Source organism: Squalius cephalus (genome assembly GCF_949319135.1).
Source record: "Squalius cephalus genome assembly, chromosome: 9".
NCBI classification, from domain to species: domain Eukaryota; kingdom Metazoa; phylum Chordata; class Actinopteri; order Cypriniformes; family Leuciscidae; genus Squalius; species Squalius cephalus.
Genome location: NC_137130.1, coordinates 34,439,541 through 34,457,555, shown reverse-complemented (window position 1 = coordinate 34,457,555; position 18,015 = coordinate 34,439,541). Strand labels below are relative to the sequence as shown.

Genomic DNA, 18,015 nt, shown 5'->3' with positions numbered 1-18,015 from the left:
TTCAATGACTGTTCATCATGCACAACACACTGATGACCTCGAATTCATATTCCGTCACTGGCAGGGTCACATTCCCGGCATAGGTCACATTGGTGGTCTCCAGTCTTTTGTCATGTTGAGCGATTGTGAGTGCCCACACAGTGAATCAGCAGTGATCTCACAACAGTGTCATTCACACTCCTCCTGCTTCCTGTGCTTTCAGACAGGAGTCACCCAACACACACGTGTCCCGCCATTCAAGGCTCGGAAGACTCTGTCACACTTCATATTAGGTGTCTCTCACTACTATGCAGGACTTAAGCCACAAAAAAATATATAGTAATGTGCAATGCACTTATTGTGTTGATGTTGTATTGCAGATTGCTTGTGCTGCCATTGAGGTGGGACATGTGTAAGATTAGGACAGGTTTGGATTATGGGTAAGTTTAAGGATGGGTTAATGGGTAAGGGAAGGTCAGCAGTGTAATTAGATGTAGTTACAGATGCATTTTTTAAATAAAAGTACATGTAGAAACATGTAGTGTAAAAGTGTGTAAAAACATGTATTTACACAATATATGCATTGTATCAAAGGATTTATTGAAAAGTATTTACATAGATAATCCGAAGACTTTTCATGACTTTCTCTGAAATTCATGTTGCATTGGATAATTTGGCATTCCTTAATGTAGTGTGTTTCAGAGAAATACAGGCTGGCAACGAATTGTTTTTCCACTTTAAGGTCGTGCCAAGGCACACGAATGTCATGATCTGAGAACAGGAAGGATGCAAAATCCTTCCACCCTTCATAGAGTGAGGCAGGGATGACGTCAGGACCCGGAAGTCTAATTTCCCACTGGTTCCTTCCAGATTTCCCTACGGGGTTTTATAATGGGGTTTTGTAAAATAAAGCCTGTGGTAAACATAACTTTAACTTTCTACTTTGACATTTTGTTCTACAACTTTTGGGTGCACATCCGCACCCAAGCTGTCTTATCTAGAATTTTTTTTTTTTTTTTCAATGAAATTAATGTACTATATTTTAGTTTGATATTGTTTTTATGTAATATTTTGTATTTTTAGGGGATTTTATGGTGCTAGATTATATTTATGCTGTAGTATTATTCAATTTATTCACTTTTTCAAATTTCCGAATTAAACTGTCGTAAATCTTGAATGCTTTAGAGCACAGACTTAAGTTTGATCTATTCAGATCTCTAAAGACCACACTTGGTAGATTATTGCTGAAGTGAAAAAGGTTTTAAAAAGTGAACTTAACAGAATTTTTCGTGTATTGTCATGAAAAATGCACAAAAATACTATTTTCAATTTTTATGTGAAATATATATTTTCAAAAACATGTTTTACTCTAAAACGGCTAGAAAATCAAATTCATAAATCTAAACAAAGTTGAGTTCCAAATCTGAGCTTGATATCTCAATAAATGAGGTTTCAGTAAGTTTTTGTTTGGCCGCAGTACCAATATTTTCCACTAGATGAAATTCGCTTCCCATTCATTTAGAATAGGCTCATTTTTGACCGCGAGGAGCACAAGTGTGACCATTCTTTTCAGGACCTTTTAAACTTTTCGAATCATGTCCATGATTTTATTTTGTGTTCACATAGCAAGTGCCAAAACATTTACAAGTTTCGTACCATTCAGATGAAGTAAAAAATTCAAAAGAAAAAAAAATGTTTTGGTCAAAATGACCAAAGAGCACCAAAGGGCTATAGTTACTTATTAAAAACGTACATTTTCCAAAATTTACATAACTGTTTAAAAATGTGAGTTTTCGCTATGGGTGTGTGTAATTTATGTTGTAGAACAAAACGTCAAAGTATAGTAATTATGTTTACAGGCTTTATTTTACACGTAAAACGAAAAAACCCTTATAAAACCCCATAGGAAAATCTCGAAGCATCCAACAGCGAATTAGACTTCCTGGTTCTTACGTCATCCCTGCAGGACCATAGACAGTATATAAACTGGACACAGCGACCCCATTGGATTCAACGGAGAAAAGTGAAGTCAATTAGAAGCACTCACTTCCTGATGGCTGAGCGACTGCGCAGACTCAAACTGAGCTCAAACGACGTAGTTGTGACGTGAGCAACCCGTCTGTCTTCTAGTAGCTGTGCCGAGAGAAATCTGAATCATTCCCTTCCGAAACTTGCAGAGACGGAGAGTGTGAGTAGGAGCTGTCCATGAGCTAGGAGCAGGAGCAACTTTTGCTAAGTATTCTGATTAATTATTTTGTCATTTTGCCTCCACGTCCCCCCGATCGCCCGCGAGCTTCTCCTCCTGTCCATACGGTAATCTCTCTACTGTGCGACAGAGAGTGGCGTGGTTATGACGCAATCGTTAGCCTATTTTTACAAACACTGCTTCTATGGGGCCATAACGTAAGATACAAGGTAATGGAGCCTTTTATACATTGTCGTGTTTCTTTAGAAATAAATAATGGACAAATGGAGTCTTTAAACGCCTTAGATGTAAAGTTATTCGCTGTCAAAGTAACGCCAAAATGAATGGGAGTCAATGGGATGCTAACAGCAGGTGGGGGTCTGCTAATCAATGGCGGCGCCCGGGGAAGCTTCAGGGTTCTCTGAAACATTGGCCCCCTGTGCAGGACAGATCATAATTCACACTCTCTATGTATACTATTTTTTTTTTTTTTTTTTTTTTTGGCCTGATCATTTTTTAAACATTTCTAATGGTTAATAAATATTTATCTTTCATTGTGTACTGATTTTAAAGTTCAGTATTCTTGCATCCTGGAGATTGTCAAGTCACGTTTATTTATACAGTGCTTTATGCAATACAGATTGTTTGGACGCAGCTTTACAGTGATAAACGGGAAAATAATGATTCAGTAATGCAAACAGACTTCAGTTCTGCTCTAAAAAGACAGTTGTAAACAGTCATTATTCAGCTGAAGTCAGCTCAGTGTTAATTCAGTTCATAACAATAACTGTGTAAAGCTCATTAATTATGAAATTAGTTCAATTAATCTATAAAGCATCTCAAAAAACAGTGATGCCATCATCCCACTCAATTCAGTTCTTGTCAAATAGTGTCAGATCAGTCAGATCAATATTATTGCTGAATATTAAGTGTCCCCAACTAAGCAAGCCAAAGGCAAGGAAGGAACCCGAACTTCATCTGTGACAGAATGGAGAAAAACACCTTGAGAGAAACTCCTCTGGCCAAATTAACCAAAATAATGTGAATATTATTCCAGGCTGCATCCCAAGTCAGATAGTGGACTGATATTGTTGTCATTATACTGGTTAAAGAGGATCACACAGGGAACACTTGGACTCTTCCATCATCCAGCAAACCATGTCCTAACCGCAGGAGGATTCTATGGTATTGATCAGTAGAGGTATAGCCATTGTTTTCCTGTGATGGATGACGTTTATTAATTTCCTGAAAGAGACCATTACAGTAATACTCTCTGTGGTGAAATGATGATGATGATGCACTTTATGCATCAGCCTGGATGAGAACTGATGACTGTATGTGTGTGTGTGTGTGTGTGTGTGTGTGTGTGTGTGTGTGTGTGTGTGTCCTGATAAAACCCAAATGAGGACACATGAGGACAAAATGTCCCCACAAAGATGGCAATATCCAAAATCCTTGTCCTTGTTGGGACATTTTTGTTCCCCATAAGAGGAAACAGTTTATAAGTCATATGAAGGCCTTATGCTTTTTGAAAATGTAAAAATGCAGAAGGTTTTCTGTAGGCTTGGGGTTAGGGGATGGAATATACAGTTTGTACAGCATAAAATCATTATATCTATGTAAAGTACCCATAATAAAAACACAATGTGTGTGTGTGTGTGTGTGTGTGTGTGTGTGTGTGTGTGTGTGTGTGTGTGTGTGTGTGTGTGTGTGTGTGTGTGTGTGTGTGTGCGCGTGCGTGATCTCATGTTGTTTCATTACTAGGAAGAGTTTTTCCAAATCAAAATATTCTAATCTACACAGGTTAAGTGCATCATCACACACTAATGGGGCTTTAGTGGTGGAAGAGCAAACACCTTCAAACAATAATTAAGTTATTATACTCTCTGCCAATATGTTTACAAATATAAAGCAATTTTGGAAGTGTTATGGATTTTTTTGCAATTATGTACTGAATGGTCTCCACCACTAAATAAGATTTTGGATAAAAAGTCTTGGGCGCCTGGAATAATAAACTATTTCTTGTTTAAAATATATATTTTCCATATAGCCTGTTTATCTATTTAGCTATTCTATAATTTAATGCAATTGGATATAGGATATAGTAAATTAACGTTGCCTTTTACATTATTTTAACACAAAATAGCCTATGTTTGAACTGTCCAGTGTAACTAATGCCACAGTTTGTTGATGGTCAGCCGTGCGCTGGTTGATCAGGATCACATTATTTGCTTCACACTTCATCGACCGAGCGTCATATGGACACAGCGGGATCGATGCTTCTCTCAGGCGGACTCAAGCGCATCTTATTTCAGGATCAGTGTCCGATCTTTCCTTAAATCTAAAAACCAGGCAGATGCGGGAGACTAACAACTCTGCATTATTTAAGCGGATGATAAGATGCACAAATCGAGAATGCTCTCATTAGCCTAATCGACTAGACTTGTAGCCATAAACCGCAGTAAGCGGATTCATTGAATTTAATAAAGGCGTTTTTGTCGCATCAGGAGTAGATTTTTCTCTTTTCATAAGAATTATGACGTACATTTTGAAAAAGTGCAGATTTTACAGATTTAAGTCATGAAAAATTATACTACGAGATGATTTTAGAGTGTAGGCTACTAATCAATAAAATGGCACCCTTAGACGTTGTGCTCCTTATTCAAGTTCAAACTTTAATGACATTATATATAAAAAGTCTGCACACCTCTATTAAAACAGTAGTTTTTTTTGTGATGTAAAAACAAATAAATAATTAAATCATATCAGAATTTTTGCATCTTTGATATTGCCCATCTATGGGCTATGGGGCAGTGTGGCAAGACACAAGCCATTTCTGACTCAGTGGCATTGCATGGATTGCAATTTTTACATCAAGCATGCAGAAGTTCTGATATGATTTATGTTTCCTTTTTTACATCACAAAAACCAGCTGTTTTAACAGGGGTGTGTAGACTTTTTATCCACTGTAATGATCTGTGATCAGACACATCAAGACAGATGTTCATGCTTCATGCATGAGGGTTAGGGAACACATTGCATTTATATGTAGGCTATTAATTTCGTAAATTAATTTAGTAATATTTATAGATGTAGGCTAATTAAGTTGAATTGAAACAAGAATGTTGGAGCTAAGTGCACAAATTTCGCTTATGAATATTAACTTTCCCCTATAAAAAAATAAAATAAAATAAATAAATAAAGCCGTGTAAAAGATGTGGAGAGTCCGGCTGAGACGCGTCCATCGCTTAATAGTGACGTAGGGCTCTGAGGGGACAGTAGTGAGAGGAGGGGCCATGGGTCTCTCTCTCTCTCTCTCTCTCTCTCTCTCTCTCTCTCTCTCTCTCTCTCTCTCTCTCTCTCTCTCTCTCTCTCATTGAGCGCAGTGCAGTGCGGATTACAGACTCTGTCCTCTCAGTGCAGCGGGAACTACAGCAAACAAGGGCTATATTCATACGAGCACATTAATTGCAGGTAATGGAGCTCTTTGAGGAGGGGCTCTCTCTGAACCTGTGCATCTTTTCGTTGCTCATATGGACTTCTACAAGTGCATTTAACCTGGACACGCAAAACGTCCTCAGGAAGAATGGTCACCCGGGAAGCCTCTTCGGATTCTCCCTCGCCTTGCACCGGCAGCTCCAGCCCTCGGATAAAACAATGTGAGTAGAATTAATTCTTTAGGATCGTTGCGATTTTTTCGAGATCGTGAGTCTCCGCTTATTTATGCGCTCGGACCCCTTCATATATTCCGTTCCGTTCATCCTGCACCTGTGCCGCATTCATTTATTAACAGTTGTGTTACTTATATCTCCTCTGTAAAATCATGAACAGATGCATTCAATTGTCTAATAGTTCATAAAGAAATAAACACCCCTTTCTCTCTCTGAATGGTGAAGTGTTAGCAAGTGTCCGAAGGGTTATTCTCCAGTAAGCGTCCAGTGCGCAGAGATGTGTGTGTGTGTGTGTGTGTGTGTGTTGGTGGGGGGGAGGCTTGTGCTTGAAGAGACTGGTGCTTTTCTTACACACAAGTTAACAATGCCCAACGTGATGCGACAAGTCACCAAAGGACAATGGCTTTCACAATGAAAGAATTCAAAGAGAAAGACCACAAAGTCCTCTCTTAAAAGTAAAGGTTCTTCACTGGTTCTTTTGCACTTTAGACTCAGCAAAGAACCCAATTAGGCTAAGAATCATTTTAAAGGTTCTTGAGTTGATTATGTGGTTATTCGGAGATTTAAAAGTTCTTGATGTTTTATTACAACAGTAATAACCATTAGGTTCTTCAGATCATCTGGTGTCTGATCTCTAAAGCACTGTATGAGCCTTATTTTGAACATTAGTTGATGCTGTTTTGTCTAAACCACAGCCTTGAAGGAAATCTGTACTGAACAGATTCAAATATACGTAGTATGTGCTGGAAGACTTTTATAATAAATGCATTTATTATGCATGCAAGTTAGCCTTTTAACTTTGCTTATAGTTTTCAAGTCAGGTTGGTCACTTCAGCTTTTTCCTGTGTTCGGTTACACTTTATTTGGTAACGCTTTATTTTAAGGTGACATAGTTACACTTTACTACATGTACTTACTAGTAATAACAGTAAATTAAGCATACAAGTAACTAAACCTAAATCAAACCCTATCCCTAACTTTAACTCTAAGTACATGTAGTTAATTAATTACTAAGATGTAACGTGTAACAAGGACACTGTAAAGTAAAGTGTTACCCGTGTTTAAAGCTTTCTCTCAGATCTGTATTCTGCCTGGGACAATTAAAGATGGGATGCTATTGTCTAAGGCTGTAAAACATCTGTCATGATGGGGCACTAACAGGGCTCCTTTTTGGACTAGTTTGAAATATAAGGACAAGCCAACACACCCTCATGGCTACTATTTTATGTTTTGTCAAATTGGTGGCTAATTCATATAAATGTAATTCATATGCTTCCATTTAGGTGTCCGTTTAGGTGTGACCCTTTTACCATAAAATCGCATGTTTCTGTACTAATCACATCATACAAATTCTGACAAAATTGGTATCTTGTAAAATCGTTTTTTTCTTATGTTTAACATAAAAAAACAACCTCCTTAATGTCCAGTTGTTAATTCAGTCTAGAGGTAAGATGGAAAGAAAAGTGTTGCTTTGCAGAGACCAGTAAGACTGAAAAGAGTTTGCGATTTGCGATTAACGAAAAGGCTGAATGATTTACTTCGAGTCTGAGTGTGAGGGGGTCACTGGCTAAATAGGACACACAGGGATTTTGTGTGTGTGTTTGTTTGTTTGACAGGGTGTTTAAACAGTTGTGTCAAACGAACACGTGTGAGTTTTCTTGTGTGTGGTGGAAGACACATGTTTACAGCATCCATGAAAATGCCCCGCACCTGTTTTCCCTCTGTTGATGTGTTTGTCTGTAAGGCTTTTCATATTTATTTCCAGTGTGATGTGGGTTTTGTTGATTCTTGTGGGGTTGGTTGAATAATGTATGTGAATGGTGCTCAGTCTCTGGGTGTTTGCCAGGCTGCTGCTATCAGCACAATGGCTCACACAGGGTGAAAGTGGTATCTGATACACTTCCTACAACGTTCTTCTCAAATCACTACTCATGTGCGATTGAGTGTAGGTAGTAATGTGTGTGCATTTCTGTCTGTGTTTTCACAGGTGTATCGATGTGCACGAATTAGATCTTTTCATCAATACATGCACACAAATAATCAGTTAGTAATCAGATTGATGAATCAATCAGATTGAAAAGCCTTCATATAAACACCTTAGTCAATCCAATTGAGCTTGATCTAAATGAAATTTCAATCCGATTGAAAGGGATGGTGTAGATCTGAAATAATCTGATCAATAAGACAAAAACTAAGCATGTAAACGCTTAAATATGACTGTTTTCTCAATCGGATTTAAAAATGCCTTGCACACACGTCCAGTGCGTGTGTATGTTGTTCACCAGAGCCCTCTTATTATATGACCTCTGTTTACGTACATTTTATTTCTTACGAACGTGCATGATGTTTATGGCTTACAAACTGGTCAGTGGAAGATAATGAATATGTAGAAGCTCTTCTGACGTATTTGTTAGCTTATGTAGGCTCAATGAAAATGTGAATTGGATTGCAAAGTTTAAGGTTCAGAATCGAATTGGATTCTTTCAGGTTTATGAAAATTAGTGCATGTAAACATATTTATTCTCTCTTCTTAACAATCAGATACAAAAAAATCAATAATCTTTTTAATATGCCAAAAAAAAAAAAAAAAAAAAAAATTGTGCAGATCAGACCTAATGTTGTACCAAAACAACTCACAAAGCTTTTCTCCATATGTTTGCTTTTTAAATAAATTGCGGGTTGCATTTGACTTGGGCTGAGCGTTTCCAAACTTCTTTTTGCTATTGTAAGATTTGTCTGTTTTGATCAGCGCATCGGCTGAATTCCTCAGCAGTTTGCCGGTATTTTCTCAGTTTGCCCTGAAAAGAGGATCAGTTCTGTGGGGTTAAGGTTAGGTACACAGAGGAGTTTACCAAGGACAGGACTCGAGGGAATATATTACAGAGAGCCTGATGAGCATCTGTCTTACTGCTTCACTTATGACAAACCCATATTTAATATGAGAATGCATTAGAACAATTTTGTCATTTTAATACTGACATGTGCACAGAGTTTGAGTTGTGGAGCTCAACTCTTGTGGTAAGATCGCAGTGGGCTCTGGTGTTGAAAGCCTATTCGTGCTGCATGACCACATTTCCCTCAGTTCAACTCTGTAACTCAGTATTCATGCACATAGGGTATGAGTTTTCATGCACATAGCATAGGTAAATGAGAAATGTGCTAAAAGTTAAAGAAGTGCACAGTTGCACAGACGTAGAACTGTTCTCTATGTGGTTGTGTTTGTCTTCCTGTATCAATGGAACTCCTAGCAGACACAATTAGACTAGTAGCTTCTCTTTAATGCCACACAAAAGGTCTTCCTTCCTGTCATTCACACAGTTTCCTGTGGATTCTCATCGACTCCTCTATTATAAGGAGATCTGTGAGTATCTAGAGCATCGGTTGGCATTTGTTTACACTGGAATAGGCGAAATCAGGGAATATGTACACCGGCCATCTGTGCTCATGTAACATGAGAGATGGATCACTAGAGGCCCCTTTTCCTTTCTTTTTGTGAGAATGGTGGCTCCTAGTTGTGTGTTTGTGTTGGCCTCCTCAGGTGTGGGTATATTTTTAGCCCTATTTTGTGATTTCTAACAGTAGACAATGTGTTTATATGGTTTACAACACTCTTTTGAGTAATGTATGAGGCCTGCTTTTTATTTGTGGCTGAAACTGAAACTCTATGCTGTTATATCCAACATAGCTCATTTTTTGCATACAATAAACACATCTGTTGCTTATATTTGAAGGGATGTTGGTTAGTCTCACTGTCTGTATGCATGGGGCCGACAAGTGCATCTATGCACTTGCATATCTGTTCGAGAATAGGAATCAGTCAGTAGGCTATCCAAGAGATGAATATTGTACGTGTATTAGAAAAAACAAATGTAAACTGAACTTGCAAACACGTTTAAATTTTGATGGTAATATTCTTCCCGTAGCCTTTACTGAAACCGTCAGGATTTCTCCACATGCGTTAGATTAGAACAGTTGCACTTGTCTCATTAATGGTAAATGTGTGCTATATCAGACGAGATAAAGGTTTTTAAGGTATGTTTCTCCAAGCAGCTTAAAGAGATGTTACCACAGTTCTTATACATTTAGTCTCAGTTTCAGTCTCTTTGGATAAAAGCGTCTGCTAAATGAATAAATGTAAATGCAATGTAAATGGTTGTTGGACGCCTATAGCTAGTTAAATGTAGGGTAGGCAATTTTCAGAGAGGCTAGCAATTTAGCGAGCTAGCTTTGAAAGCATAACATCGCACCCTCCCTTCAGAGCATCTCCAAAGCCACACCTTTAAAACACATGAACACGTACAGCAGGAGCAAACAAAAGCGTCACGAGAGGCGGCGTTAATCTACCTCATGTCTCAAAGCACATAACATTACAATAATAATGAACATAACCAACTCTTGTACCAGAGCTCTTGTACCACCTGACTGCTGTAGATTCATTTCGGTGTTGATAGTGTTGCCATTGAAACGCATCAATTCGAGTCATGAACCGCTCCGAGTTTAACATCAGGGGTTTCCATCTCTTCCAGATTACAGTAGTTATGGTGTGAACGCAGCATAAGCTGGTTATTTTGGTTCAGGAGGAACTGTAAAAGACGGCTGCGGTTTCGTTTGTGGCTCTCGGTGACTGACGTCTGTCTAACTCTGCATAGCATGAGACGCTCTGATGACGTGATGTCTGCGAGAGCAGGTGTGTGGAGGTGTGGAAATACATATGCTGAGGCAGGGAGGACATCGTATCATTCAGACCGAATGATTGGACTAACATTTTATGGTCCAATGCCTTCCACAGACGATATACATATACAGTCAAACCAAAAATTATTCAGACACCAGATATAATTTTTTATATTTTTTTACTAGTGGGTGCAGGACACTTTAGTTCATTTATGTAAGTGAGGGTAGCAAAATAAAGTAAACTGCGACATATTATACCCAAAAATCCTTCATATAGTGGACTACCAGTCAAATTTATAAAAATTTGGGACCAAAAATGATTCAGACACTTTGACCTGACCATGGTTTGCTTAAGTGTTTTTTCTTTAATTGCTAATGCGACCTTTTTTACACCACAGACTGAACAAAATTAAGCATTGCTTGGTAATTGGTCGAGCTAAATTGGTATTATCTAATTGTGTAGTTAAATTTAACAGCTGACAGATATTCAACATAATTCATTTGTGAGACAGTCTAACAGAAAGATGTCCAAAACCAGTGAAGTATCAACTGATTTGATAAGTTCTTGTCATATTTTATTACCATTTTCTAAACTATAGTGAGTAAACTGTGATAATGTGAGAAATGTTCAAGGTGTCTGAATAAATTTAGGTTTGACTGTAAATACATTTAGACCACTTAACTAACAGTGATTGCTATCAGGATGTGAAGAGACTTTTGTTAACCATCATAACAAAAAATGTTTCTGGAACAAATCACCTGCCTTTAATTGAGTATTGTGACACATCCCTACCGAAAACAAACACATCACACCCCCAACCCCAACATAATACAGCACACCAGCATTACACTTGAGCATAACCCAAACCTAATACACAACCCGAAGTTTATTTAATTTAACCCAACACACCCATCGCACCCCAATGCACACATCACACCACAGTGCAATACCCAACACAAGACGTCCGGCACAATAAAGCTTTGTCAGTGTGTATCATCTCAGACAACTGGAGTGATTGCTCTGCAGATTCATTATGAACAGAGATAAACTTCTAAAACAGTTGCTCATGATTATGAACTCACGCTGAGCAGAGTTTGCAACACACCGCAGCTGCTGCAGCTTTGGCACGGATGCTTTTGGACTGTGTAACACTTTGAGAATTAGTGAAAGGTTATGGCTGTGCTTTATTTTCTAATGGAAAGATGGAAACTTCTGCATGACTAAAGTGACGAACAGAAACAGCTGAGTCTGGTCATTTTCCCTGTTCAGTGATGAAGCAGAAATCTGAAACAGGTATTAGCTCAATCATTGGACTTGTGTGGACTGACAGGATGAATATATTTGCATTGTGAACGTAGTATTACTGTACTGGTATTAGTAGTGGTGGTAGTAGACTGCAGTATCCTGCAATCATTTAGGTAATTCAATCACTATGTTATTGAAAAATAAACATTACTTTACAGTTATGTAATATATAAGAATTTGGGGTTAAATTTCCAGCAAAAAAAAAAAAAAAAAAAGTGATAAATAACATTAATGTGATGTATAATGTATTCATACTTTATTCATACCGTGATACAAGAATTTAGTCAAACTGTACATTATATCATTATATTATACATTATACTGGAGTCATTTTTATTGTAAATTGTTAAATAGTTTAGTAGTAAAAACATTTTTCTAGCAGAGGTGAAGCAATTTTACGGTGTGACAGATTGCAGCCAGCTGCCACGACATCGAGGACACAGCTACACACACACACACACACACACACAATGTTAACTCACACACTTAGAAGTTAAGCCAAATAACATCTGAAAATAAAATAAGGAAAAATAATGCTTTTGTTTTGTGCATAATATTTCATTTTAGTGTATAATAACTGCATGAATTGACAATGTAGATTTAGAATAAGTATTTACCTTTTCTATAAATAATAAACCTGTTTAGTTGATTGAGTAAAGATAATCATAGATGCACATTCTGACTTTGAGAAAGCTATGTTTAATGTCCATTGTTTGTTTGAGGGAATTGTGCTCAATCAGACTAAAACCTGATGACCCTGATTACTGTGGCATGCTTAGACTAATCAAACTCAAATCTTTCTCAGAACAATGAATTGCCTTTCATTCCTGGAAATAAGACAGAGCAACATTCTTTGGCTTTTTAAGTCAAATGCTGTTTTCCCATCATATCTCTAATGAGATCTTTTGTCCTTCCTTATATTGGTTGGAAATGGGGAGTGTCAGGTTGACTGGGCACATTCTCCACATTCATCTTTAATGATTTGTCTCAGTCATTAGTCGCTCTGTCCAATAATGACCCAAGGCCAGTCTCCTCTACCCTTTCTGTGACTAAGAGGCAAATACCCAATGACAATAGCCAAGACAATAGCCAAAACAATAGCATGCTGGCCAGGGTTGACAGATTTGTGTATAGTAAAACCAATTGCTATTCAAAACCCGTTCAATCACAGCCAAATCTAGACTAGCACAATCACGTTAAAAATTTAGTTTGTTGGGGGAGGGTGTATAGTAGGGCTGTTAAAATGGCTGAAAAGCTAAATTCGAATATCTTTCTTAAATATTAGCAAAATTCGAATTATATTCAAATTCTAAAGGCGATACTTAAAGGAACACTCCACAGTTTTTTCATATTAAACTATATTATTCCCTTAGACGAGTTGATACATACCTCTCTCGTCTCAGTGCGTGCACTCAATCGCTCTGGCGCGCGGCGACACTTTGATAGCACTTAGCTTAGCCTAGTTCATTCATTATTTGGTACCTAATGAATGAACTAGGTTAAGCTAAGTTTCAGAGACGAGAGAGGTATGTATCAACTCGTCTTAGTTAAGGGAATAACATAGTTTAATATGAAAAAACGGTGGAGTGTTCCTTTAACGTCAGAGGAAAAAAGTACTGTATTGTCTCCTATGCCCACAAGAGGGCGCAAGCAAGCACAATAAGCAAAAATAAACCAAATCAAGCATCACACATTTTATGGAAATGAAATGACATTAACTTTTTTTTAAGTACATTAACTTTTGAAAAAAATGTTCTTAAATAAAATATAATTTCCTTAATGTGCATGCAAGGAAAACACAAAATAGCAAACTGCCATTCAGAAACAATCCACTTCTACTCACTACAAGTCAAGTCAAGTCACCTTCATTTATATAGCGCTTTTAACAATATAGATTGTTTCAAAGCAGCTTTACAGTGATAATAGGAAATTAAAGTAATAGAGATTATTTTGGCTTTACAACAGCTCTAGAATAAAGTTATTGTTAGTTTTGCTAAAGTTAGTTTTGATTGATTTGATTGAATGTGCATGTTTTGTTTAAAAATTCAACAAATATTCAAAATTCAAAATTTTATTTTACAGCCCTAGTGTATAGGTGGGTCGCTTTAACCCACAGAATAAAAAACAACCTGCTGCAACAGTGTAAAAGTAGCCCGATTCCATGGGAAAACCTTGGATTTGGCGACACTGGTCTCATGAACTCTCTCAACCATAGTGCAATCACAACAAAAAGGACAGTTCTACGAAATCCCAAGGAAGAACAATATACTATGTCAAAGTGAAGGAATGTCAAAAGTGTTTTTAATCCTGTGAAACCATAATCTGTGAATCTTCTGTAAAGACTGTAAGACAACTGTCAGAATCTTTGACCTTGTCCAAAATGAACCTCTTTTGAATCTATACTTTTTGACACATGGTGTTCTGGGTAATAGTCTGCTGTGCAGTCTATGATTACAAAGGTGCTGCAAGTGAGCACACTTTTGAAAGCTACAATAACAAACGGGACTTCGTGGACTTCACAGATGCGCATGAGCGAAGACCACTACACCAAAGTCCACATTAGCCGTGACACATTTTTTTGATAGTAGTGGGTTAAACCACAATTTTACTGTGGTAAATGTTGTTTGATGTTATTGAGTTTCTCTTAAAGGGACTGTGTGTAGGAATTTCTCCCATCTAGCGGTGAAATTGTATGTTGCATTCAAACGAATAATGCTCTCCAGCGCCTCACTTTTCCAAATGTGCGTTGCATCTACGGTAGCCGTTATGTACCAAAAAGCTATGACAGGATGTCTTATAATAGCACTTCGAGTTTTTCTTCGGGTGAACAGGTTTGTTATTTAAAACAAACTGAAATTTGAAAGAACGAAAAAAAGAATGTTACAGTATGAAGTACTGACTGTGAAAAACATTACCTATGGTAATTAGTAGTAATGCCTTCTTTACTCGTTATATTTTTTGAAGTACGTGCATTGTTAGATATCATCATCATCAGAGCCTTCTCTAACGTTACTTTACTCAATAGCTGCTATTCATCAAGGTCAAGGAGCCTGTTTAACTTTTAACTATAAATGTTCTACTGTCTATATAATAAAGTACACAACCAAGCAATGAAAAAAAGCTTGTAATTAAGACCGTAACATTGACTTACCTGACGAGAAGAAAGCAGGCAACTTCAGCGTCTCTTTTGAAAGCTTTCTCCTGCAATAGCTATCCCGACATTAAACCTTGTTTTTGTAATCTCCGATCACGATTCCTTTTACGGTGTATTTTGGACTTTTTCGACGAGAGGACTCCTTATCCTGTGACTCAGCATATGTATGAATGAACGGTGTATAAATAACCGTACAGTGCAGCCTTTTAAACTTGCCGGGGCAGTGACAAGCGCCTCTCTCTGCTCTGCTCCTCCGCTTCTGTTGACTTCAGTCACGTGACGCTGGCTCTGAACGAAACGCGTTGTGGAAACGCGTTGGCCTAGTACTTTTTGTCCCTCTCTGCTATTATAGTTTTTCAAGATGGCGGAACTACATGGAAGCCTCCGTGGACCTACCCGTCCCATGTATATAAAGATAATAAATTCTTCGTTTACGAGGATTAGTCTGATCATTGGCAGAGGTATTTGTACATCATTGAGGGCATATTTATGAATAAAAATATTGATTTTAGATAATAAAATACCTAAAAAGCTACACATAGTCCCTTTAAAGACTCATGTGTTGTTGTGGACGTTCATATTAGACAATTGAGTGACAGTGCCTATTATCTTGCGATTACAATGAAACATTTGATTCATCTGTATGGTGGAGTGTCCCAGTCGTAAGCCACTGGTGGTCTCCTGTGTTCCCACAGTCCGCCTACATGCTGATCTGAATGGACTCGCCATGGAAAGTAGATTAAGGGGCACTGGGTGCACAGATGAAACACCGATGAAACCTCTCAACACCATAATGGCTGGCCTGTTTCCCATGTAGAAAAACTCCAGCTCTGGCATGTAAATCCCCATGTTGTTCATCAGATACGTGTTGAATTTCCCAACCATGTTTGAGGGGAAAGCTGGAGCTTTCCAGACCTTTCTGTCCACCTGCCACATCTTTGTGGAAATGAAATGGGAAAAAAAAACTATTTGCTGTAATGTTTTACCATTATAATACTTACAAGTAAGCACTACAAGAGTAAACTATTAAGCTAATAAAATAATTGATCTAGGTTTAATGGGAAAACATGCCTCCACATTATTTTTTTTTTGCAAAACTCCAAAAACGTACATACAATTTACTGCAGTTTGCAGCTGAAACGAACAGTAGTAGCAGTAAAACATCTACAGCTTTTATTCCTTTTCACTCAAATTATGATTACAGGGGCAAATTATCGATAAATAAAGACTTATTTCATACTGTTCCTTGCACAATACCATGTTATGGCCTCAAAAAACTTTTACCATAGTGCATGATTTGTAAACTAATACATTTTGATGTTTGCATCACATAACCAGATCCATATGTACAGCTTTTCTGACATGGTAAACTTGCTTGGTAGCTCACCTGGTACAGCACTGCACTTGCGATGTGAAGCTCTCGGGGACGAGTCAAGATAAGACTGATTGTAGAAGCAAGACAAAATGGCATGGCTGCTTTTTAGCTCACGCTTTCTTTTACAAACAATATTGGTCAGGTTTAGTTTCAAATGCGATTGAGCGTTAACCTTTTTAGCGCCACTTACCAGACATTTAATTTCTGAACTGCCGAGGTATGAATGAACAACCAATGTAATAAAATATTGACAGATTAACACTCATCTGTTTCAGAAAAACGAAACATGCAAGAAGCAACGCATCATTTTGCAGAAGTTTCACCACAGGCATGCTTTTCCAATGACACTGGTTTGCATATATTTATTTCTGCATTCTGGACTGCCAGTCTGTTTATTAGACTGTTGTGCTAAGCAGCTCATTTTGTGCATGTTTTGTGTCAGGGTCCCGATCACCCTGCTGGAGATTATTTTGTGATAATGATCAGCTGACTGTGACATCATTCCTTACTTGTTTACTGTTTTTCATTCAGTTTTTCAATTTAATTTGCAATCTGACATTGCACACTTGCAGTGCAGACAGCATTGTCGATAATAATGGTAACAATCTAGTTTTATCGTGATTGATTCACTTATGTAGAAGTATAGACCCAAAAATATATTTGTAAAAATATAATTTTTGTAGACATTTTGAAGTCTCTTAATTAATCTTTTTTTTGTTTGTTTTTTGACGTCCCCAAAAGAGTTTGTTTCAGATATATAGCAAACTCCTAAATACATTTTTCAGTTATTTTATATGGAACCCGCACATGACATGTGGACAAAAATATAGCTATATCATGGCCACAAATTAATAGTTCGTTCTCTCGTTTTAGTAAATCTTTGTTATGTTGAACTAATTCGCTCGTTTTGATTGAACTAAAACAAGGGAACAAATTATCATTACTGCAAATTTCAAGTCAAGTCAAGTCACCTTCATTTATACAGCGCTTTTAACAACATAGATTGTTTCAAAGCAGCTTTACAGTGATAATAGGAAATGAAAGTAACAGAGATTGTTTTGGCTTTACAGCAGCTCTACAATAAAGTTATTGTCCAGCTAAAGTTAGTTTTGATTGATTGATCGCAACGATCATTAGTTTTTAAGGGGCCGCTTACACAACACCGTTCTAACAGAAAACCCTTAAGTTCTCTCTGCGCAAACTTCAGAAACGCAAACCTATGAAAACGCTGACAGTGTGCACTTACGTATTACGTGTTTAGTCTATAGGTAAGCGCGTTTGAATATATATGTGCACAGGCGTGTAGTCCTTCTTTACAAACCAACTCTCAACAAACTACTAGTCTGTCCTTAAAATTTATAATACAGAATCACTTCCGTGTATCCACGTGAACTGGAATTATCCTGACATCGTTTTATCTGTAGAGAGGTAAAGGGAAGGAGAAGGGGGCCTTCACAGGGGAGAGACTAGTTGACACTTCAGGACGGTGTTGTTGTCGTGTCCAGGCGCAGGTCCTTCATCAGATCTGGACACGGCCTGGATCCGGCGGACTGCGGTAAACCTCGGGATAAACAGAGAGACTAATATTGGCGTAGACGCCATTCTTCTTATGATGTAATGAGTACATCAGGATTCATGGGGAGTGTTCCCGGTTCCGGCTGACCTAATCTA

General features: G+C 37.7%; 1 protein-coding gene across 2 annotated transcripts in view; it reads left to right on the top strand.

The window, feature by feature from the left end:
* The first annotated feature begins 5,539 nt into the window (after positions 1-5,539).
* Positions 5,540-18,015, top strand: part of itga6a (integrin, alpha 6a) — a 31,355-nt gene continuing 18,879 nt past the window's right edge. Inside the window, exon 1 of one of the 2 annotated variants that reach the window (XM_079880551.1) lies at positions 5,540-5,823. In XM_079880551.1, the coding sequence (XP_079736677.1) occupies positions 5,642-5,823 (182 nt within the window). In that variant the 5' untranslated portion in view covers positions 5,540-5,641. The remainder of the gene's footprint in view (positions 5,824-18,015) is intronic. The other variant, XM_079880550.1, reaches the window with a different exon arrangement.